Consider the following 23,582-nt stretch of genomic DNA (forward strand, 5'->3'; position numbering starts at 1 on the left):
CCCGGCACACCGGCGCTGCCTCCGCGGGACCCCCGCCCGCCCGCATGGAGCCAGACCCGTGCCAGGAGAGCTGTCGAGATGTTTATTGGCACGGGGGTGGCAGAGCCCCCACCACCCCCGGCCGGGCCTCACGCCTTGGCCTCAATCATGGCCTCCATCATCCGGGCGCTGTTGGTGATGGCCGTGGTCAGGAAGATGAACTTGCACCCTGGGGGAGAGACCCCGCCAGTGCCCTGCCAGCCCCGACCATGCCGTGGGGCAAAGCCAGTGCTCCCAGCTGGGTCCCCAGCCAAGGGCAGGGCTGCTCCCCACAAAAGCCGACTGGAGGGCCCATGGATCTCGCCACCCCCTTCCCCTTGGGCTTTAGCCACCGCTGACACCAAGTATGGCCACCGCTCGGCTTTAGGCCACAATCACAGGAGCCCCCAAGCTCCTGCACTCTCCATACCCCTTGGCAGGCAGCAGCCCCACTCCCCGCTGGCTCCTACCTCTCTCCTTCCCCAGGAACCGAAGAGCAGCGATTTCGGAGAAGGTGCAGCCCCCCAGGAAGACAGCAAGGATGACACGCTGCGAGTCCCAGGCAGGGTTCTCCTCCACAGCGCTGTCTGGATGAGGCAAGAGCACTGTCAGACCCACCAGCCCCAGGCCCACCCACCCCCAACCCAGCACTGCTGGCGGTACCTGAAACAGAAAACTCGTTGCCGTTGAGCAGCCGCACGACCTCCTCCAGGCCCAGCCAGCTCCGGCGCTCCAGCACCTGAGGGATGGGGTGAGGGGCAGGCTCAGGCCCAGCAAGGCTGGGCCACAGGTGCTGGGCACAGTGCAGCAGGCAGAGCCCAGAGGCACCAACCAGCAGACAAACACTGCCAGCCCCAGCCTCAGGTGGAAGGAGCCCCAATGGACGCCCCGGAAGGTGGCTGGGGCTCAGGGGCACGTGTGGTGCTCCCCAGCAGCAGGCAGCCTCACCTGCTCAATGATCTTGCAGCTCAGGGGGACATAGGCCCCACTGAACACGTAAGCCATGTCCCGAGGCATTTTCAGGTCATACTCTCCATCCACTCGGGGGATCTGCAGAGACACGCAATACTCAGGGTACAGACCAGCCTGCTCAGGGCTTCACCAACCCCTGTGGAGGTGTGGGCAGAGGAGAAAAGACAGATACGCAGAGTAAGCCTCTCCCCCACCTCCTGTCCCACTGCCCCAGGGCCAGCAAACACACGGCAGGGAGTGCCAGGGATGGAAATGTCTCCTCTCCCCTGGACCGAGGCCACAGAGCTGCCTCCCAGCACCAGGCAGCTGCACACAGCCAGCACCACTGCTGGAGCTGGGCCAGAGCATTCGCAGGGGGTGAGGCGAGCCCCAGCCCCCTGCACAGCTGGAGCCCCAGCACTGGTGGGGCCCAGGGTCAGGGCAGACCGGGAAGCCCACAGTGAGCCTCTGTCCAGGGGAGAAGACTCTCCGCTGCCTGGAGTGGCGGCAGCAGCTCTGGCCCTGAGCAGTGTGTGTTCTCTGGGAGTGCTGAGCCTGCAGACCCAGGCACAGACTGACGAGAGTTCTAGCACCAGTGGGCACATGGGCAGAGCAACAGGCCAGCAACCCCACAAGGACATACCAACCCCAGCTTCTTGCTTATGGCTCGAAAATTGCTCTTCCTGGCCAAAGAATTAAACGCATCTGTGATCTTTCCTGGAAAAGAAGACAATGAGAAACTGCTCAGAGCCTCTGCATTAATCACAGCCACAGACTAGGCAGAGGGATGCGCAGAGCTCCTGCTTCCAGAAGAGAACTGGCAGCGGTGCCTGCCAGCCTTGCTGCCCCCGTGGGCAGAGCCCACTGCCCTGTTTGCAGCACCATCTCTGGGGACATGGATGCTGCAGGCACAGAGCACATTTGCCATGTGCTTCCAGACAGCTCTGAAGCAGCAGCTCCTGACGGGGCAGGTCTCTGCCGCAGGGCTCCCCACAGCCCAAGCACCCAGGGGACTCACAGGGCAGGGAGGGCTGGCTCTCACCGGCAGCACGGTCCGTCACCAGCTTGCTGACTTTGCTCTCCACAGCAGTCAGGGTCTCTCCAGCCGACTGCTCAGTCAGCAGCCCAATATGCTTGAGGTTGTGGAAGGTCAGCAAATGCTCAGGCCCATAGCTCTGGGGAACAGGGCAGCTGGATCAGCGCAGAGCCCGACCTGTGAGCATGGGAAGGTGGCAGGGTGCCACCGCCATGGGGAGGGTACAGGCTGCTTAGAGCAACCCTACAGGTAAAAGGCAGGGGCAGGCAGAGCTCAGGGCTCGTGCGGAGCCTGTGGAGGCAGGGGCTGTCCAGCAGAGCCAGCCCGAGCATCCCTGTGGAGTACTGCTGCCCAGCACCTCGTGGTGAGCAGCACGCAGAGAGGGGAAGCCCAGCCAGATGCAATGCTTGCTCTGCTGTGATCCCCCATTATAGACTCACCTGCAAGTACTGCGTTTTCAGGGAGCGGTAGTCTTTGGGGATGAGACCTGTGGGAGCAGCAGGGTGAGCTCTGCGCCAAGGCTGGAGAGCCCCACTGCCACTCCTCCCTGCCCAGCGCAGCCAGACACCTCACCGTTCTCCGTGATGGACAGGAGGCACATCAGGCGCAGGCTCTCAATGGGGGACACCTGCATGGGAGCAGGCGGTGAGCCACCTGCAGCCCCCGCGTCCCCGCAGCAGCTCATCGCTCCGGTTTGGCACAGGTCTTACCTGCCGGTCAATGTGCTCCTCTATAAAGCTGGTGCTCTCACGGATGTCGAAGCCCTCCAGCAGAGCTATGGCGGGGCAAGAGGCAGCATCACTTTGCCCACCCCCAGGGCTCTCACCAGCTAACCGAGTTGGAGTCTGGGCTCACCCTCCCTTCCTGAGCCCCAGAGAACGGGGCAAGCCTGCAATGCTGAGCCTCCTTCCCCACCACAGCCAGCCCTCTGAAGATGCAACTTGACCCTATTTAGGATCTCAAGACCCACCCCAATACATAGTCTGGAAGGACTGTGGTCACGCAGGGGGCATCCAGGTGTGAGGCTGCCCAGGCCTGGGGCAAGTGGGTCGGAGCAGAGGGTGGGGGAGTAAGGATTGGGACAGGGGTAGCAAGAGATGTGGGACAGAGAACAGCACTCACAATGTTCAGCCTTGATCATCTCCTGGAAGTCCTGCTTGGTTTTCTTTTTCATGATGGACTCGCAGGCACCAATATCTGCACAGCCAAGAAAGACGGCCACTTTGGAGGAGTAGCAGGCTCCACATATAGCTCGTCCCGCCAGCCCCGCTACAGACCCTTGCACAAACTAACAGCCTCTGCTACCCTGCCCACTGCTCAGATCATCTGCCCCTCCTGGGGACTAGCAGGGCCCTTCAACCTCCTCTGCTCTCCCTGGGAGCCCAGGCACCCGCCGCAGCAGCTGAGGGCCTCTCCCTCGCTGCTGTCCCAGCCCTGGCTCCTACGCAGGCTCAGCAGGCGATGCTCTTGCTTTAGTCCCTTCAGTTCCTGGGAGACAAAGTTCTTCATCTGCTTGATGTCCATGCTGCGGCGCCGCTGCAGAAGAAAGTATACAGGGAGGTGACCCAGTTGCGCAGTGGCGGCACCGCTGCTGTCCCACACACCAGGGTGATACTCACGTCATACTGTGCCTGCAGGTTACGTGACTTCTGGCTCAGGAAGCCGAACACGCTGGAGAAGTGCTCATTCCGAATCTGGCTGAAGACCTGCAGAGAGCACCACAGCAGTCAGCGCCAGGCCTCACACTCCTCTGTGCCAGCATGGGGCCTGGCCAGCCACAGCCCCCAGAGCTGATGCTTGCCAGCGGCCTGAACAGCAGCAAGACAAAGTGCCATGGAGATCAGTGCCCCAAAATTCCAACTGGCCAGCACAACATGCCCCTGCACACAGGACTCTGCCAACTGCAGGAGCCAAGCTGCGCATGCAGACCATGTTTCTCTGGCCTCTGTACCCCAATCCATGCCAACATGCGCTCTGAGGCCCAGCAGCACTCGGCCATCCCCTGCTCAGGAAATGCCCTGCTCAGCCTCCTCCCGGTGCCACCTGGGCATGGAGCACAGGCAGACCCACTTCCCCCGAGGCACGCGAGGACTCACTTTGTCCTGGGCATTGAGCAGCACCTTAATACTCTTGTCAGAAGAGGTGACGTCTGGCCCAAAATCCACGCTCCCTACAGAGAAGGATGAAGAGCTGCTTTGCCCCAGCAATAGTGACATCTCTGCATGTGTCAGCCCTGCTGCAAAAGGCAGCAGAGACAGGCGATGTGCACCCAGATGCTCAGTCAGACCGAGGCTGTCCTCATGGACAATTGCAGCTGCATCCCAGACCAGGACTGTCTCCGTGGGGAACAGCCTCGGCTGCAGTACGCAGGCCCTGGGTCTGATGATGCTGGGCACAAACCCTGGAGACTCTCCACATGTGGGTGCGGAGCCCCACACCACCCCTTCACCTGCCCCAGCAACCTACCACACTTGATGCGGAAGGTGTCGTCCACCAGCCCCTCGTACACCACCTGGGAGCACAGTGCCGTCACGTAGTCTGTGTCTGCAACAAGAGCCAGTGGCCAGGCTGCTCTCCCGCTCCTTGTGCCTCCCCTTCCCGCCACGGCCCTGCCTAGCCTCCACTGCCGCAGACAGCCACCCTGTGTCTCCTGCAGCTCCCTGCAGCCAGAACAGGCTCTCCCTGCCCGTTCGCCAGGAGATGCTTCTCCAGCCAAGCTGCCAGCCCAAACTGCTCCTCCTCGTCCGGCCCTCACCTGCTGCCCCCTCGCTCCAGCCTACCTCTGTCCATAAGAAAGACATTGCCAATCTCAGGCTTTCTGCTCTGTCCGTCACCCTCGCTCTCCTCCTCCAGGTCCCGCCACAGCTCATAGCTCATCTGCGACAGGCAGAGCATGCTGGTAGACTGAGGCCGCAGCCTGCCCCAGCACCAGCCGCTCACATGCTGCCGTGCTGCCAGACAGGACACAGGCCAAGGCATCCCACAGGGATAACCGGCTGCAGCGGGCCTGGGGCTCACCGACTAAGGCTGTGCACAAGAGCTTCCCCCTCCAGGGCACGGGGTGCTCCGCAATGCCCCAACAAGCAGCAGACACTGCTGTGACTCCCCCTGCCCAACCTCGGCACACACAGCGCTGGCTGGGAGCCGCAGGACAGCAAGGACACCCCCAGAACTGCCTGGGAAGAGGCAGCCGTGTGTGCCACCTCTACAGTGATGTGATGGGGTTGGATTCCCGGTGAGCCGTACACCCTACGGTGACCAGAGAGGCTTCCCCGCATGCCGGCCGAGCCAGGCAGTGTGGGCTGTACCTTGGCACACCTGCCAATCCCATAGGCCTTGCCGAAAGGTCCGTACAGGGAGTTCAGTAACTGCAGGGCTCGAGCAACAGAATTGATCCAGCGGTGATCTCCCTCCTGCAGGGACGACAAAACGACAAAAGTCTGGGCAGGCTGGCTGGGAAACAACTGCCATGCCGGGGGACTCGGCTGGAGATGGACTGGGGATGGAGCAAGCCCTGGGCTTGGCTCTTCCAGGAGGAACATACACAGGAACATGCCGAAGCTGCTTGGGAGAGAGCACAGGAGGGGCCAGCACCAGCAGGCTGTGTGTGGGGGAGGAGAGGCATCACAGCCTGTCAGAGCAGCCACCTCCAGTAAAAGCCACCCCAGGACAGCAGACAAGGGCCTGTGGTGAGGGCTGAGGGGACTGAGTAGGACATCATGCATCAGCTCTCTAAACTTAGCTCTTCTGTCCCGAGCTCAAGAGACAAGAGAGGGAAAGGCTGCCACCCCGCAGGGCAGTGTCCCTGAAGCATCATCCCACTGACCAAGAAGTAGTCACGAAAGAACTCTGGCAGCTCCATACTGATGATGTCTTCATCCAGGGGGAGCAGGTAGAAGGACCATTCATCACAGGTAACATCTGAATTTGGGACAGGGAAAGGCGACAGTTACCCAGCCCTCAGCAGAAATAGCCCCAAGAATCATGACAGCCCTGCAAAGAGAAGTGTGGGGAGCAGAGAGATGGGGCTTTTCCACAGGGATTCACGGCAGGACCATCTCTCTTCCCAGAAGACAGAAGAGAGCTGTCAATGCTGCAGCGTGCACATGCCTGCCTGCAGGCAGGCAGCCAGGCTCAAGGGAACCTGTGGTTCCTGCCCACACTCCTGTCCCTGCCAGCACAGGGATCCTAGTACTAGGATTCAACTGGGATTCTGTGGCAACAGAGCTACCACGAGCCAGCACTCGAGGAGGGGAAGGGGCAGGCAGCACAGCCCCACTTACCACCAAAGACTCCCTCTTCCTCCAGCACCATCTCGCAAGCATAAAACTGGAAGAGAACGAAAGACCCTCAGAGCCCAGCCACGTTCCAAGCATGCAGCTAGAGACCTGGCAGTGGATGGGACGAGCTCATTCCCAGACATCACAACACTTGGTTTTAATTAAACATTTCTGGCTTAGAAATTAAGTTCTTCCGGTGTCTGTAGGAAGGCACGAAGGCCGGGCAGACACTGAACGGTGGTAACTGGCAGGTAACTGCCAGCAGAGTGCGGTCAGACTGACCTTTTGGGGGCTGAAGATGATCTTGTACTTCCTGTTTCTCCCTGACATCTTGTCAGCATTGACAATACCTGAGGACAAACAACATGTGGATTCTGCAAAGGCTGCCCAATTCCTGAAGTGGCACAACTCCTGTTATCTGATGAGGTCCTGGGTCCCACATCTCACAGGACCTCAAACACCTTGGGCAGAAAGCAAAACCCCAGACGCGGGGCCCATCTGTCAAGGCTGTGGACTTGCCAAAAGCCCTTCCCAAGCTCACCAGTCACCGGTAGCCCAGAGCACCGGCCCTCAGCCCATGCAGCACAGGACACCCCTCCATGAGGCAGTTGCAGCCCAAGCCTCAGCACGGGGCAGAGGCATCACCCACTGACACCAGGTGACTGACAACTGCCCCTCAGCCTCTCGCACTCACCAGCGATGTACCTCATCGTCTTGATCCGTGGCCGGACGAGGAAGCAGAACCTGCAGTCACAGAGGGGAGTGAGAGGCCCCTTGTGCCCGGCCCTGCCTTCCCCAGCTCCTTTCCCTCAGCAGCTCTGCCCGGGGAACCCGTATGGTCCAGCGGAGCCGAATCCTGAGCTGGAAGAGGCCCCCCGCCCCGTCCCGCCCCCGATGTCTTGCTTCCTGCTCCGCGAATCCCTCCGGCCTGGCCGCGGGCCGGCTACAGGCCGGGCGGACAGCCCCGGGGCCGCGGCGGTGGGGCACTCACTGGTCGCTGGCGCTGGGGGCCGGCCGGCTCTCCACCTTGTACAGCTTGTCCACCTCGTGCTGCTGCAGGGAGAGGCGGGAGGTGGGCAGGCAGCGCGGGCAGCACGGGCAGCCGCCCGCCCCAGCCCCGCGGTACCTTCAGGATGGAGACGTTGGCGATGCGGTCCAGGGGGCTCATCAGGTCGGCCTCGATGAACAGGTCCTTCTTCCCGGGGAGCTGAGGGCAGGCGGGGCGTGGGGCCGGCGCCCCACCGCCTGCCCCTCGGGTCCGACCCCGGCGGCTGGTGCCGGTACCGGTCCCCTCTTGGGCCGAACCCCCGCCCCTACCTGCCGGGGCTGACCCCGATCCCGCCGCCCTCCCCGGGCCGGCCGCGGCCCCCGGCCCCCCGCGGGCGGTCGCCGCCCCGGTCCCACCTGCTCCAGGAGGTAGATAAGCTGGTCCCGCGCCAGCCGCTTCAGGATACCGAAGTCGGGCGGCTCGGGCACGTCGCGGCGGCCCGCGAAGGCCATGGCCGGGCAACGGGGAGCGGCACTGCGCGCCGGAACGCCGGAACGCGGCCGCGGCCCCGGCGGAACGTCCCCTCGGAACCCCGCACCGGAAGTACCCGGCGCCACGGCAACAAGTGGAGGCAGGACGCTCAACTCCGTGCACGTTTATTGGCTGCCGCGCCCCGCTCGCGGTTGCTGCGGCCCCGGCGCCCGGGCCTGGCCCCGGCGGTCACAGGGCCAGGCCGCGCTCCTCGAAGAGCCGCTGCAGCGCCGCCTCCAGCGGCGGACTCGTCCCGCGCAGGCCGGCCACCACCTGTGCCGCCCAGCGGAAGTACTCCTGCACGCGCTGCGGCGACCACCCTGCGGCGACACGGGTGGAACGCGTCACGTCCTGCCGCGGGGAGGGCCGGGAGCGGCCCGGGGAGACGCGGCCGTCCTCGCGACCCCTCACCGGGCCCGTCTGGACCCGGCCCGGCCAGCTAGCGGGGCGCACCGTCGCCGCGCCCCAGTAGCCCGGGGCAGGACATGGGTCGTGTCCGGGCGCTGCCCGCGGACCTGCGGCCCCGCCAGCACCGGCTGTGCCCCCGGCCAGCAGGGAACTGCTCCCGGAGCCCTGCTCCCCCGGCATAGCCCCCCTCCCGCCCGGAGCCGCCCCCTCTGACACGGTGACCCCTCCCGCCGCCGCTGCCTGCAGCCAGGCCAGGCTCAGAGAAACTTCGGTTGGGACTGGGGGCTCGTCCATCCCCCAGCCCTGCGCTGGTGGGCAGAGGAGCGGCCCCGGGCCTGGCAGCCCCCGCCAGGCCCGGTGCATGCTCTACCTTCCGGGGTGCAGCGGTTGAGGTCCCGCAGGTTGTACAGCTTGTCGGCCAGCTTGACCAGCTTGGCCCGGGGGCTGCAGCCAGGCGCACGCTCAATCTGCAGGCGCTTTCGCTCCATCTTGGGCAGCGTCTTGTCATCCGTCACCTCCTCCACGACGCACCTGACCTCCTCCCCAAACTGCTCCTCGATCTCGGAGAAGGTGGTGTCTGTGTCCTCCACCGTGTCGTGCAGGAGGGCGGCCTGGGACGAGGAGGGGACAGTCGAGGTCCAGGGCCAGGCCCCTGCCATGGCAGGGAGTGGGCAGGGCGAGCAGGGCATTACCTGCAGCACGACAATGTCCGTCACACCAGCCTCGTGGGCCAAAATCCTGGCTACGCCTGCGACGCAGAGCAGAGAGGTGGGAAGGGGGCATGGGCAAGCGGCTCCAGACCAGGGCAGCGGCTCCTGGGGGTGATGGGTAGGCTCTGGGCAGCGAGGGCCCCCCCCCGCCCCCAGCACTGCTCTCAGGGAACCTGCGGGCACGTCCCACCAAGCGAAATCCTTGGGCTGGGGCAGACAGGACGGCCCTGGGGGCTGCCACCTGTGGCGTGGGGGGGCTGAGGGACAGGGACCCTGGGGCCCAGCAGGGCAGCAGCTCCCGTGGGCACTGACCCAGGCAGGGCAACAGTGCCGGGGGAGCCCCCACAGCTCGACACAGGGCCAGGGAGCGGAGAAGGGCACCTGGCATGGGGAGCAGTGCCCCAGGGGCTCAGCCTCCAGTCAGGCGGCAGGGACACGGGACGGGAATTGGGAACCCGCTCTCGCCGGGGTGCAGGGGTCCCGGGGGCGGGCGGCACTCCAAGGGCAGGAGGGGTCCCATGGGAGCAGGACGCGGGGACCGGGGTGCGGGGGCCGGCGGGCTCCGCACCGATGGGGTGGTTGATGAAGGGGGTGCGCTCGGGGTCCTTCCGCCGCTGCTCCTTGTGCTTCCTGGCCGCGAAATCCGCCGCCTCCAACAGCACCGCCGCCTCGGAGCCCATGGCCGGCGCGGCGGAAGCGGCGCGGGGGAGGCGGGTCCTTTCCAGCCGTTTATTGTGCGCCGGTGCCCGGCCCTCCCCGGCCCCGCGGCAGCCGGTACAGCAGCGTGCCGTCGGGGGCGCGCACCTCGTGGCCCACGGCCACAGCCGCTCCCGGTGCGGCGCTCAGCGCCCTCTCGTCCTGCCGCAGGCGGCGGCGCGGCGGGGGACAGCCCCGGCTCCGCAGCACGCGCCGCACCACGTCGGGGCTGACGCCGAAGCCCTCGGCCAGGCGCTCCGGCGGCCATTCGTCGGGCAGCTCCTGCCGCAGGAACCTGCGGGCAGAGTCACGGTCACCAGGGCACGGCCCTTCCCCGCCCGCCCCGGCCCCGCCGCTCACCGCATCTGCTCCATCGCCTGCCAGGTCAGGGTGCGCTCGGGGGTGCCGCGGCCCCCGCCCAGCTCCCGCCGCAGCCGCCGCAGCCGCGCCGCCGCCCGCTGCCGCCGCGCCCTGCGGGGAGAGACGTGAGTGCCCGGTCCCGCTGCCCGCGGTCCCCCGCCCGCCGCCCCGTCGCCCCGCACCTCTCGGCCTCCTCCAGCGCCGGGTCCGGCGGCTCCGGGCCCCCGGGCCACGCCGCCGCCGCCCGCCGTGGGGCCCCAGCGAGGAGCGCGGCCGCCCGCAGCCCGCGCAGCAGCAGCGCCGCCATGGCCGGTGCCCGGCAGCCGGGCGGGGCTGGCGGCGGGGCGGGCGCGGGGGCCTGGCGCTGCGGGAATGCCCGGCACGGCAGCCCCGGGGTGCCCGTCGAACGGGGGACGAGGGGCCGGGAGCGGCCACGGCGGGCAGGGCATGGGGCTCGGCTGCTGCCGAGGAGGTGCGGGCAGGGGTGCAAGCGCCAGCCCACGGCCTGGCAGAGGTAAAGCTGCCTGCGGCAGGGTGGCCGTGCTGGCCGGGGTGTGCAGCGGGCCCAGACAACCGGCCCCGGGCCTGGCAGCCGTGGTTCTTGGGCCAGCACCCACGGGGAGGAAGGCCGAGCGTGGGCGTCCCCTCTGCCACGCTACCTGTGCTTTTCACGCTGCGAGCGTGCGAGGCACTGGCACTGTGCGAGGCACGTGTGTGCTGCACGTGGGTGGTGGAGGCAATGGGGAGCTCCTGGACTGCAGCAGCACTGAAGGTGCCATCGCCTGTGGCATCCACCGCGCTGGCTGGGGACCCCGGGTGACAGCTGCCTGCATGGAAGGAGAGCCTGCCAGCTTCACCTGGAAGAGCACAGGCAGACATGGGGGGCAGGCAGACGCTGGCAGCTCTGGGGGTCGGCAGCCCGCTGCCCTCCGCGATGGCAGACCCCCCTCAGCCCCTGCTCCTCCCTGCCCCTAGGGCTGCAAAGTGCAGAAGCCGATGGCGGTGGGAGCAGGGGAAGGCAGGCAGGGCTGGGTGAAGGTGTGGGTAGTGGGAGCGTGGGTGTAGCTCCGTGGGCAGGGCTGGCAGGAGGGGCTGTGGGCAGCAGGGAGCAGCCTGGCAGGAGCAAGGCCTGGGGAGGGGCTGGGGGCCCTGCTGCATCACCAAGCGGTTCCTCCATACACAGCTAACATGCCCCTTTGGCTGTCCCATCTACTGCACTTCTGACCCTGCTCTCAAGTACTTCTGGGCCTCTCACGCTCCCCCAGCCCAGCACATCAACCCTGGGTCCTGGGAAACCACCTACTTTCTTCCTTGCCCCTGCAAATGGGATGCTACTGGCCTCAGGCAGTGACTTCCAGTGGTCACCACTTCCCAGAGAGGAATGCAGTGTCCCCTCCGCAGGGTCCGAGCACCCCAGGGACTCTGAGCTCCATCCAGCCCACCCGCTCGCTCCTCACACCTCAGCAAACCCAGGAACATCCACAGCTCCCAAGCATCTGCCCATGGCTCTGGCTCACCGACTTGAGCCTTGACCATGCAGACACTCGGAGCCAAAGGAATGTAATGCATACTCACAGCCTTCAGCTGTCTTTCCATCACCAGGGAGCCACTGGTCTCTCGCCTGCAGCCCCTTGGGCTCGGTGCAGGGCTGGGTAACGGCTGCCATCTGTGCTGCCTGGCCCCACAGCCAGCCCCTGTCCTGCGCCCGGGGGCCCTGCCGCACCTTGTGCTGCTCACAGTAAGGGATGCTCTGGCCTCGAACAGAGAGGGTGCCCATGGCGGCAGGATCCAAGCCCAGGCTGGCTGGCAGCTCGGTGTTGGCGCTGGGGTTGCGTACGAACCGCTGTCCTGAAGACCGGACTGGACGTCCCAGGAGCGAGAGGGGGGTGAGCGTCATTAAGCAGTGGGGCTCCTGGCCCGCAAGTGCATTCCAGAGAGACTGTGGCTGGAAGGAAAGAAAGCAGCCGCAGCTTAGCTCTGGAGGCCTTGGCAAGAAACGGGAAGAAAAAGTCTTCTCTAGTCATCTACAGGCACTCACTAAAGCATTGCCCTGCACTTTCTCCCACAGTCACTGTCCCAGATTCAGATCATCTAAAGGGTCATGGCAGCTGCCTGCCTGATCTGCCTGCAGCAATGCTGAGACGCCCATTCTCTGCCCAGAACATTGGGCTGAGCTGGAGCAGGGTTTGTGGAAAGAAATGCCAGAGAGAGCTGGGAAGACTCAGCAACAAAGGATCTGGCCCACCCACAGATAATCATTCGCTGCTGAAAGAATTATCCAGATTTTTGACAGAGTTTGGGTTTCAGGTTCCGTTCTGCTTTTTCTGGAAGAGGAAAAGGCAGCAACCATTCGTTCTTACAGATCAAATCCCATCTTAGACATCTTTTGTTAAATTAAATGGACCAATTTCTTGTAAGGTACTAGAAGACTCCTAGGTCCTGAATAATCCCTGTAACTCTGGTGTCTTGACTTTGTCAGCATCCTTCTGAGATGCATCACCCTTGCAGCCAGGAGTAGGAAGCTTTTCTGGAAACAGACAGTGCCACTGGAAGAGGCAATGGACTTTGCAAGGTTTTTATCAATCTGCAGATCCAGAACTAGATGTTGCCCAACACAGCAGGTGACAGTGCTCCAGAACAGCCCTTGTAGCCTAATGGAGCCCACAGGCAACGGACTGCAGGCTTCCTTCTCGTCTGGTTTTAGATCGGTAGTGGTTTGGGAATTGGCATGGTAGCCAAGACTCAGTTTGAGACAACCACACAGATCTCCTTTAACTCTAGGTCCAAATCCCAGTTCCCCTGGTGCAATCCTCTGTGAAGCCCAGCTTTCTTCAGCTGCACACCTTGAGATGGTCTGGGACGCGGCAGCAGCAATGCTGAGGGCTTACAGCATAGCATGCTCTTGCAGAGCAAGGATGACTCTGAAGGTGGAGCCCCAGACCGAGGGCTGAGCCCCACAGGGTTTTAGGCACATGCACTAACTCATCAGCTTCCCCGTGTGGGGGCAGGTGTAATGCAGAGGCAAGATGTTTAGGGAGAGGCATTGTTTGCAGTGCGGAATCCACCTAAAGACTTTACTTTTTTTTTTTTTTTAAGACATCCCTACACTTCCCTTCAGTCCCTCTTTGCCGTGTGCGCTCCTTTACCATGCTCCTAGCACATTAGTGCTCCTAGCCTACCAAGGAATTAATTTTATTTGGCTAGGAGAATCACACTACTGCTCCGAAGCACCAGCTCACACTAAGCTGTGTGCTGGGGACAGCAGGGTCCAAAAGGAAGTATCGTTGGTCTGTTCTTTGGAATACCGGGGAGAGGGATCTTCTGGGGAAGGGTGCACGCAGGCTCTATGCAGACGATTGGCATGCCCCCAGCATGCCCATTTGGAAAGGGACAAAGTCAGTAACGGTAGGAAAAACCCACAGACACAGACACTACGCTGGGTCTCATTTAACAGAGCCACACCAGAGATGCTCAATGCCCACAATTCATTCCTCACGATCCTCCTGCGAATGGCTGTCTCCTATGTCGGCCTTGCAGGATGGATCTGGGCAATCTTCAGTTACCTGGCTCTTGGAGGTAACGGCGCAGGATTTTTGGGTGTTGGCTGGCCTATTTGTTGTGGGGAGCAGCTGGGAGAGCTGATCTATGATGCCCAGGCCTCGGATAAGGTTCTCACGCTGCAGAAGAGCGTTTACTCTTTTCTTCTCCTCATCTTCCACAATATCCTGGGGTTGCATAGAGTCGTACTGCCTGTGCTGTACCTTAGGAAAGAAAGACCTGAGTTACAGCAAAGTTGAAGCTGTAGTAATGCACAAGAGAGACAAAGCCAGGGACTGGTCCGAGCTCTAAAGAGAATTACAGACTTTGGGGTAGAGTGGGGCAAAGATCCTGGTGGGAGCCACAACAGGGAAGGGACAACGCTGGTGCTTGCAAGTACCTCCCAGCACAAGCTGTCAGCTCTCTGGACTTCATGAAGGGGAGTCAGACCTCATAGTTCTGTTCCTTGGGAGACACCCACAGCCCAGCACTGTTCCCAGAGCCATGTTATTGCCTTTGAGACCCCCATGGACAACCACTGACAAAAGCAAGGTACCTTTCTATCCCACATCCTGGTGCTTTTATACGTGAGGCGGGTTGTAGGGGCTGTGGTTTTGTTATGGATCTGGGATTTGTCCCCAGCTGACTCTCCATGCAGGTCTTCTTTCCTCTCCATTTTCTTCTTCCTGCTAAGAGCTTCCAACTTTTCCTTTTTCAGGCGAATTTCCTCCAGCTGCTGCCTGCCATAGAACAGTAGTCTTAGTCACTGATTCAGTAGGAGCCATAATAGCAAAAGTCTATTATGAAGCCTTCAATCCAAGGACGTTTTACTGCAGTCAGAAGTTCCATAGCGAATAGACCATAATAGAAGCGAGCGAAGAAATGGGCCAGGCGTGCTTTTAAAACAGACTCTCACTGCTATAAGAAATGCCCTTCAATTAGGCTGTGCCTGCCAGAAGGGTGGAGGACACTTGTGACATGGTGTCTCCAGAGTCCAAAAGTCAATGGAATATTGCATTTGCCTTCTCAAGGGTACATGCTTTCCTATGGTTATATAGCACATGCAGACTCCTTCCCTTCCAGCTCTCACCAGCTTACCTACATCTGTAAAGCAGCAGAGGCGTCCCCAGGAAGGGATCAGAAGCAAGTGCCACCCCTGTGAGAAGCGGGTTTTCCACAGGAGCAGCGTACCTGGCACACTCTTCTCGTGCTTTGGATGATACTGTTTCCTGGAAGAGGGAGCCACTCTGCTTGAAAAATGGCTCATACTTGTCTGTTCCATATGCTGGATAAATGCGCCGGTAGCCGCCCAGGTGCGAGTTCTCGTACTTCTCTGCCTGAGACAGCCAGGCAGCCTGGCTGGTCTCTAACTCCTCGCGTCTGCAAACCAGGAGAAAGCACTGGTAGGGAAGTGTGATGGGAGGCTCCAGATGCTGTCCTGGATGAGGGGCAGGGGCCTAGCTAGTACCTTCCCCCATCTTTCCCCGTTTGGGAGCCTGTTTCACATGGGTGCACTGCATGGAACCAATACAATGACACTTCTTCACCCCCTACCTGTAGAGTGCTGGTGAAGCATTTCCAGATCACTCCCCTGCTGCTTGGGCTCACACCCAGGCCCTCAGCCTTTTCACCCAACTAACCCACTTACAAGAGAAGTCCAGTTCAAATGTGCCTGTTCAAGGCATATGTGCCACCCTGCGTGCTGCTGGGAGCTTTCCTCGCTAGCGAGGAGCTCGGAGCAGCTGAGGCTGCAGGGGCAGGCAGAGTACAGGGCTAACATGCTCAGTGTCTCCAGCCCGGAGTTATTGCGGGTCTCCTAATTGAAATGGGAGCAGAAGGGAGTTGCTGCCTCGCCCTGCATGGCAGGAAAAGCCTGGGCAGCAGGCTCATCTAACATGACCTCATGAAAGGACATGCAGACAGAGGAGGGGGAGAAACCCTCAGCCTTGGGAAAGGAACCCTGCTCTGGAGAAGGGCCCTGTGCCCCTGGGTGCTTTTGGTCCCCAAAGCAGTGCTGCAGCCTGCCCTGCAAGCTTCACTGTGAGCCCAGGGATGCTGGCACTGCCCGTGGGCACTGAAAGACGTGACAACCAGGTGCAGCTCGATGGGGACGACTCTGTACAGGGCCCAGAGCACCAGGCGTCTCAGATCTCCCAGCGCCCAGAGACGAGCCCTGGCTCTTCCCCACAGGATGCAGATGGCTTGGGAGATCTCTTCTCAGAGGCTATATAGTGCCATGGCCTCTGGGAGCTTTAATTTGGAGACAGCCAGTCTTTGTTTTATCCTGCTCCGCCATGCCCGGTCTTTTCTCACTGGGGACCTGCAGTACTATGGGGAAGAGCAATACCTGGATGCACGGAGAGTCTGATGGGCCTGGAGCAGCCGTTCCTTTGCCCGCTGTTTGTCTTCCTCCAGCACCTTCCTTTTGTTACAGGCATGCACATTTATCAGGTTGATGGTATCACAGAGAAGAGCATCCTTCACCTCACGGTCTAGGCGAGAGTCCGTAGTGAAGCTGGGAGAGTGGTTCACCTGCCAAAACAAGCATCTAATCTAACCTGGGAACTCCCAGCTCCCAGAAAGTGCTGCCAGCAGTCAGCTCGCTGTCCCCAGTCTGCTCCACTGCACACTTTCCATGGATGTTCTTCCCTGCAACAGCAACAGAAAGCAGCAGGCTGCACACAGTGGCTTATTCTGTCCTTCTGCAGTGTAGTGCCCACCCGCACTGCAGGTCATTCAGATCCCACTAGAGGTGCGGGGCAGCTGTCATGAATTCAGGATGCTGTTACAGGTCAAGGAATCCTAAGGTTCAGGAAACTCCCTGCTGTTAGACAGGGTGTACAGGGAACGGGCCCTTGGATCCTGCTTAGATCCCAAGGAACAGCAGGTTTCTTGGCTACTTGTCTTCATAGCCTGTTTAATTTTGTGAATGAGGTGGCCCTTTTTAATCAAATGAGTTCTGTTCATCCCACCACCCCTTGTTCTGGAGCCTCCCCCAGACAAGCCAGCTCTTGGCTGTCTGCTGCTTCCAGAGTTGCTTCGACACAGCAGGAGACTGCTTCCTCACCTCTAGCAGCCACGGCTTCAACTTTCTGTCTAGCAAAATATCAAAACCCAGTATCTCAAAGCACGCACAGACAGTAGTGTGGTTTGGAAAGCAGCTTTGGTAATTGTGCTTCACAACAGGGTGAGCTGAAATAAGAGTCTTTATAATAATATCTTCAATATCTTCCCAGAGTTTTGTTGTGTTGTAGCTGTTATCTGCCATCCAGGCATTCAGAGTGGACAGTTTCCTGTGTGGAGGACAGGAGATGATAAGAACTGACTTGTGATACCATGTTTACCCCAAGAAAAATGGAATTAAACCAGTGTCCCAAATGCAGCTTTGCTGCAGGATGTGCACAGGGCATTGCAGCACCTGAACAAGACAGTACCTCTTACTGCCCATTGTGTCATCCTGAACGAAGTTTTCATTACGTTTGTTGATAGCATAATTGGTCAAATGCATGCAGATATCATCCTGAGAGAGGAACCGCAAGAGACTTCGTTTATTCTTAACCATAGAGCAGAAATAGAAACAGCCCCATTAGCACTAATCTAGCCACCAACTTCACCGCTTCTGTCTCTTCTCTGTGGCGGTGACTTGCAGCAAGGAGTTAATCATGCTGGTGGTTCCCTCTCTAGCCAGAAGTCAGAGCTGACAGAGCTCTACCCTCTCCACATATCTGTCCTTATCTCTGGGGGAGAGCATAGGAGTCAGCTCCACAAATGCCACTCCAGCTGTGGCCTCACCAGTAAACAAGGGACTCCTCAGGACAGAAGCTGCAGCAAATTTCTGCAGATTCTTCCTCTTCCTCTGTTCACCCAAAGCAGAAGAACTCTCCAAGACATGCATGTATCAGAATGATGGAGGGTATGTACATATGCAGCCCTGGGACAAGTGGGCAGATAGCCAGAAGCCCAGGGTACCTCAGGCCAACCCGTGACCATAGCACAGCAATCCAACACTAGCATCCATCTTCTGCTGGGATTTTACGTATTACAGACCCCTGCTTGGAGATTGGCACGGCCATAGCCTGCACCTTGCCTTCCCAATTCCCCTCCCTGTCTCTCCTAGGCTGTTCCACTACCACCAGGGAATCCCCAGGTCCCTCTTTTCCACCCGAAGCACAGGGAAACAAGGACTGGTGTGGCCTTGAGAATGCTCATAAAGGCAAGAAGCAGTAGGAGTGTTGCCCAGAGATGCCGTGGGGTCTCTGTCCTTGCAGATTTTCAACACCTGACTGAGTGAAACCCCAAGAAACCAGATCTGAATTTATTGTTGACCCAGTTTTGAGAAGAAGGTTGGACTTGAGACCTTCCAAGGTTCTTTCCAAGCGACACAACTCCATGATTCTGTGATAATGCCAGTAAACAGCCCAAACATGGGGCCTAGGAGTAGATCTACCACAGACACTCCTGAAACACCTCCTGTGAAGAGGAGGTACAGAGGGAGGAGAGAACAGGAAAGAAGAAAGCTGGGTCCCATGAAACGCATCAGCCCCTGCCTTTTCAGGGTCTGGAACGCTGCTAGGACAAATTGGGGACTAAAACCTCCAGGTACTATATGAGTTCTTTGGGAACTTCCCTTTTTTACCAGGTTTCTGCTGCTGGGATCGATGTACCTCATGGTGGCAAACCGGGCCAGACCCTCCTTGTAGACAAAAATCCTCAGCGGGTCACAAGATGTGACCAGCACATAGATACGCATGTCAAATTTAAAGCCATCAATAAGGAAAGGCTGTGAGAGAAAAAGGCAGGAGCAAGCATGAGACAAAGAAACATTGCCAGGCGTGCTGCCGACTCCTTGAGGTTGGCTGCTCTATCTGCACTGCTTGTGCCACTCCTTGGCAGCTCAGCAGCAAGGAGAAAGGCAAGCTTTTGCCATGCCTCTGCTGTGCTGCAGCCACCCTGGTGCCCCTGGCAGCTCCAGGAATACGTAGGCAAAGGACACAAGGAGGATGCGGGATGCTGGGAGAGCTAGGAGGTTGCAATCCTCCACCTGTATCTTGAGACTGTCCCCATTACCTTAGAGATATACTGCTGACAGATCATATGCTCTCCATGTTTGATCTTCTCTGGATTACGTGTTATGAAGATACCTTTCCCTTGGCAGCCGCTCTCTGGCTTGCAGATGAATGTTCTGTTTTTCCTTGCACGCCTGTAGGCCTGGAAATCTCCATAGCTGTGCAAGGAAGAGGTGACTGTTAAAAGCTGCAAAAAAAACCAACCCTCCTAACAGTTCTCAAACTGTGGTGTTGCAGGCCAGTACAGACCAAACTTCTGCAGCAGAGGAATAGCACACCCATTCCTGATGTACGTCAGTTACAAACTGGTCCTTGTGCGACCTGACAAAGCTCTCCTGGTTCCACCTTTTATCTGCTCACATCTCCACCTCTACTGGGAGCCTCATAGGAAGTGGTCATCACCGGCCATACAGGGGCCAGTAAGATTTTGGCTCTGCTGCCACAGAGAGAGCAGGAGAAAACAAACAAGCCCTGGCTACAAAAGAGGAGGAAGTCACAAGTCTTTACCTCCCTTTTTATGCCAGCTCATCAGCAAGCTGGCAGGAGGCCACGGCCAGAGCGTTGTAAGCAGGGCGCAGAGGTTCGTGAGCTGAGCTCCCCTATCACGTTACGTGGCTGATCTTCCAGAGCAACTCCAGTGGGAGTATGGTGCTTCGAAGAGTCAAGCCCATATGCCAATTAGTTATTTTGCTGTAGATGGAGAAGCACCATTTCTATAGTGGGCACCACATTTAGGGAAAGAGACAAACAGGACAAATCCTAGGAAAAAGTGCCAAGAGCAATGTGAGTCCAGGAAATGCAGCCTGGAAAGAAAGATGAGAGAACTAGGTCAGTCTTCGCCAGAAATGGTAAGACTGAGAGGACATGTGGCAATACGCTCCCTGGACATTGTCACTATTAGCAAAACACAGCAAACCACTGTTCTCCAGGGCCAGTGCAAATGGGAGAAGTACTGAAGTGCTGATATTTCAGCAAAGGTTCTTTAGGTCAGATACTAAGAAAAATCATTCTAACTGTGAGGAGAGTTCAGCTACAGAACAGGTGACAGGAGCCCTACTTTGAGGTCATCAGGAAATACTAAGAATAAAATCTGTCTAAGAACGGGTATCTTGTCTCCTTACAACCACCGAAACTTCAAGTGCTCTTTGGTTCCTTTCAGCTATGTTTCTATCATTGCTTGCCTGTATATGATCAGAGAAGCGAGGCCTTCTGCCCCAAAGCCTGAGTAATTCGGTGATGGTTTACATCTAACTGTATACATATTAGCATAGTGACCTGCGCTCTCCCACCACCCTCCGCCATCAGTGTTCTCTACTGCAGCAGGCGGCAGAGGTGCAGGGGGCTGTGAAGACAGTTGTCGCAGTCGGTGGGGTGGAACCGCCTCATACCCTGGTCCTGTGCCCTTCCTGGGCAGGCGATGGGCAGCGAACCAGCTGGTGAGGGAAGGCAGTTAGCCACGCTGCCCTGCAGTTGCCTCTCCTGTTCACCCTGAGCTGCAAAGAGACCTTCCACCAAAACACAGATTTACACCTCCCACATGCCCATTGCCCTTTGGCTTTGCGGGTGGGTCCCTCTCCCCAGGTTTAGCCCGTCGGCACGCAGTCTGCCCAGCAGCAAGGCACACATCGCAGAGGACACCATTCCACGGACTAATTCAATCTAATAGGAATTAAAGATGTATGAAACTAGAAACCTGTCTCAACACCTGGTTCAGTTCCAGGGAAGGTTATGAAGGTGCAGACCAAGACATGAGATCTCAGAGACAGAGACCCTCCCCCTCATCCCAGCACGGGCTGTCAAGCATAGGGGTTCCCACTTTCTAATTTCATACCGCTGTTCTCATCTGCATTAATACGTTTCACTCACTCAGCTGGCAGGCACCAAGTGCGGGGAAATATATGGTACTCCTTGGGGAAGAGCCTGAGCATGCGGTTAAGGTTGCGAGCCAGCAAGTCCTTACGGCAGATCTCTATCATGCCTGGAAAATGGTTGATTTTCTGAAAAAGATGCAGACAAAAAACAGGATCAGCAAAGGAACAGCAGGGATCCTCCTCAAGACCCGAGGCAAGCCTGCATGCAGAGAAACGAGCACGCAGAACAGGAAGCCGGGCCTGTGGTTGCCTTGAACGTCTGCTGAGGGACAAGATTACGCTACAGCTGCTTTATCTGAACTTCACCAGTGTGATTTATCAGCTCGTTCCATCTCAGCCCTGAAGCTCTCCCTCCCTAGAATATCACAGCTTCAGGATGGGAGCCGTTTGTCATCAAGAACCATCTATTTCAAGCTACATTAAAGGGGTTGGCAGCTTTCCAATTCACACTACTAACTGCCAAAGCGTTGTTGATGGCACTGTACCAGAGGCACAATAGAAGTAAAGGCTTGTGAACCTGCATCCTCTGGAACCAATGCAGAGAAGGGGTCACGGGTGCTAGTTTTGGACAACTCTCTTAAGTAGTGATAGAATGAGAGAAAATGGCCTCAAGTTACACCAGGGGAGGTTTAGATTAGATATTAGGAAAAATTTCTTCACCGAGTGGTCAAGCATTGGAACAGGCTGCCCAGGGAGGTGGTAGAGTCACCATCACTGGAAGTGTTCAAAAATCATGTGGACGTGGCGCTTCAGGACATGGTTTAGGGGGCATGGTGGTGTTGGGTTGATGGTTGGACTTGATGATCTTGAAGGTCTTTTCCAACCTTAATGATTCTGTGATTCTGTGTGATTCCGCAACACGCTGTTCCACTAACAGCCCCTGTCTCACCCTCCTTCCTGAGCTCTTCCTGCTGGGTAGCCTTTATATGTGGGCATTTACCTGAAACCGCTTCATTTCCATGACACGCTCGAGAGAGACTGAGTAGTCTGTCCAATACACGGTCCACTCCTCGTTTTCTCCTGCTTCTTTCAGCCCACAGCACTGTGCTGCCCGCCGCACTGTACCAAAGCAAGCACATGACAAGGGGCCAGGCAGAGGATACCAGTACCAGGGATGTTAAATCCTCAAAGTAACTAGGGACAGAGTGTGGAACAAACCTCTCCAGGCTGCAGTTCCACTCTCAGAGATGCAAGGTATTGGCGGGATGCTTCAGGAGGCGTCAGAAACACAAGCTTTACCCAGCTAAACTCACCCCAGCCTCCGGCTGCAGGTATACTGGGAGCTATCAGCCCCGTAAGTCCACATGCCTTGGGATCCCACAGCACCTCCTGAACTACAGCAGGCTTGAATCCACCGTGGGTCTGACACCACACAGGTAGATACAAGTCTTCTGAAGGAATGAGTTTCATCTTTGAAATCAAAAGCTCTGGAGCAGAAGGTCACTGCTGGGATGGTTCATGTTAGTGCCAGTTCTGTGTTTGACCTCTCACAGGGCTGGGGAGGCAATGAAGGTCAATTCATGTTAGGAACCGTCATAAAACGGTTCTGGTTCCTGTGGCACCCAGATTGCCACTCCACCTCCTGCTGCGGGTTCCCTGTCCACCTCCCATCACCAAACTGCCCGAGCACGGCCCTAGGCGAAACATGCAGCGCCTGTCCCTCTGTTTAAAAACTGTTCCTTGCACAGCCAACCAGGCTGTGACCTTCAACAACGCAATGTGGTTGCAATGCTACAACAGTCATTAGCAAATTGGCTAATACCATCCATCAAAAGCTAGGAGTCTGTTCTTTTAAGGTACAGCTTGTGGCAGCAAAGAAGAGCAAGACAGGAGAGGGGACCAGCATCCCTGAGGCACGTCGCTGGAGATGGACGGCAAAGGGAGAGGTTCTGGGTACCACTCCTGCCTGTTCCATCACTGACTTTACGTTAAACAGTTGAGAGGTCTCGTGTCATTTCCCCAAGCACAGGTACCAGTCTTGCATTGTAACTGCCCCTAATTAAACCCTTCTTGCCAATTGTAGCAGATGTACGGCAAATGCAGACAGATGGAGGGGCTCGAGGGCTTGCGCTGCTGTTGCACATTTTGCATGTCTTTAAACCAGAGGACACCTCAGTCCAAAGTGTGAAAAACTCCGTACTTTTCACAGGGGGACAAGTCACTTGCAACCAAAACATAAGCTGAAAGCGACTGTGCAGTGGAAATTCAGTACCAGTGTGCCTGCTGGGCTGAGCGGGTGCCCCAAGAGCTTGCTGTCAGTGGGCTGATCCGAAGGGACACCCTGCAGCGTCTCCGACTTACCACTCTCGTACTTGCAGCTGGTCAGATTGATGGAGGGAACACTGTAATTGAAAGAGATGACAGAACAGCTGCTCAGCGAGGAGCTGGGGCCCCGTCATGAGCACAGATGCGAAGGGGACAACTGTGCTCCACAGAGCTAATGGGCAAATCTGATCTGGAGCCAACACAGGCTCACAGCTGTGAGGCAGCATGGCAAAGGGAGATCCTGAACCCGGCTCCTTCCTTGAATGCGTCACGTTCGGGATTACCGGGACAATTGGAGGGAAAGAGTGTTTATTTTCTAATTGAGAAAGTCCCTGGAAAGGGTTGCTGGGGCGGAGGGCCAGAGCGCCACGGCTGAGCACTGCCACTTGGCAACACGCAGGGCCGGGCCCTCACTCCCGCGTTCCTGGGCCTGCGTCGTGCCAGGCTCTGACACCGTGCCCCGGGAGCGGGCGGGAGTCAGGTGGGGTGTACGGCAGAGAGGTGTTTATGGGGGCGGGCGCCGCCCCCGCTAACGACAGACGGGCAGACAGGCGGACAGACCGACTCCCCACAGGCCCGGCACGACGGCCCGGGAGCTGCGCTCTGCCCGGCCGCCTCCTCCCGCCGCACTCGCCTGCGCTTCCTCCGCCTCCTCCGCGGCTCGGGGCCGGGGGGGCCGCCGGGGGCAGCGGGCAGGCCCGGGGTCGCTCCCGGGGCCGGCCCCCCCCCGCCGCCGGCCTCCATCGCGCCCGCCCTGTTCCCATAGCAACGAGGCCGGGCCCACCGCGCGGGGCACGCGGGGTCGGGGACACTGCGCCCCCACCCCACCGGCCATAGAGATCACGGCGCCGCCAGCCAGAGCGGC

The 23,582-nt window shown here is 58.9% G+C and overlaps 3 protein-coding genes across 5 annotated transcripts; all 3 read right to left on the minus strand.

Annotated features, from left to right (window-relative positions):
• Nucleotides 1–128: 128 nt before the first annotated feature.
• Nucleotides 129–7,785, minus strand: VPS33B (VPS33B late endosome and lysosome associated; the record flags this gene model as incomplete). Of its 3 annotated transcripts, none has more annotated exons than XM_082004948.1 (23): nt 129–208; nt 489–605; nt 682–757; nt 967–1,068; nt 1,613–1,686; nt 2,012–2,144; nt 2,446–2,492; nt 2,579–2,633; nt 2,716–2,780; nt 3,128–3,202; nt 3,451–3,541; nt 3,625–3,711; nt 4,102–4,175; nt 4,472–4,549; nt 4,786–4,882; nt 5,314–5,418; nt 5,832–5,926; nt 6,289–6,334; nt 6,568–6,635; nt 6,980–7,029; nt 7,277–7,335; nt 7,412–7,492; nt 7,690–7,785. In XM_082004948.1, 23 exons carry the CDS (start codon nt 7,783–7,785, stop codon nt 129–131), a joined length of 1,851 nt encoding a protein of 616 aa, XP_081861074.1. The 3 variants fall into 3 exon arrangements, with proteins under 3 accessions (XP_081861074.1, XP_081861073.1, XP_081861075.1); XM_082004947.1 differs by having other exon boundaries at nt 7,277–7,338; XM_082004949.1 differs by lacking the exon at nt 7,412–7,492 and having other exon boundaries at nt 7,277–7,338.
• A 208-nt stretch (nt 7,786–7,993) lies between these two features.
• On the minus strand, nt 7,994–9,602 carry HDDC3 (HD domain containing 3; the record flags this gene model as incomplete). The annotated part of the gene is made up of 4 exons (XM_082005000.1): nt 7,994–8,124; nt 8,583–8,823; nt 8,905–8,960; nt 9,491–9,602. The coding sequence occupies 4 exons, from the start codon at nt 9,600–9,602 to the stop codon at nt 7,994–7,996; spliced, it is 540 nt and encodes a 179-aa protein (XP_081861126.1).
• A 49-nt stretch (nt 9,603–9,651) lies between these two features.
• Nucleotides 9,652–23,461, minus strand: LOC309409001 (tubulin polyglutamylase TTLL13-like; the record flags this gene model as incomplete). The annotated part of the gene is made up of 17 exons (XM_082005041.1): nt 9,652–9,913; nt 9,979–10,089; nt 10,161–10,521; nt 10,638–10,835; nt 11,554–11,923; nt 13,542–13,739; nt 14,072–14,255; nt 14,707–14,895; nt 15,863–16,047; nt 16,583–16,808; nt 16,950–17,035; nt 18,152–18,295; nt 18,583–18,739; nt 20,448–20,578; nt 21,393–21,511; nt 22,754–22,794; nt 23,352–23,461. 17 exons carry the CDS (start codon nt 23,459–23,461, stop codon nt 9,652–9,654), a joined length of 3,072 nt encoding a protein of 1,023 aa, XP_081861167.1.
• Nucleotides 23,462–23,582: the final 121 nt, after the last annotated feature.

This window comes from Phaethon aethereus, assembly GCF_964289735.1.
Source record: "Phaethon aethereus genome assembly, chromosome: 12".
Taxonomy (NCBI): Eukaryota; Metazoa; Chordata; class Aves; order Phaethontiformes; family Phaethontidae; genus Phaethon; species Phaethon aethereus.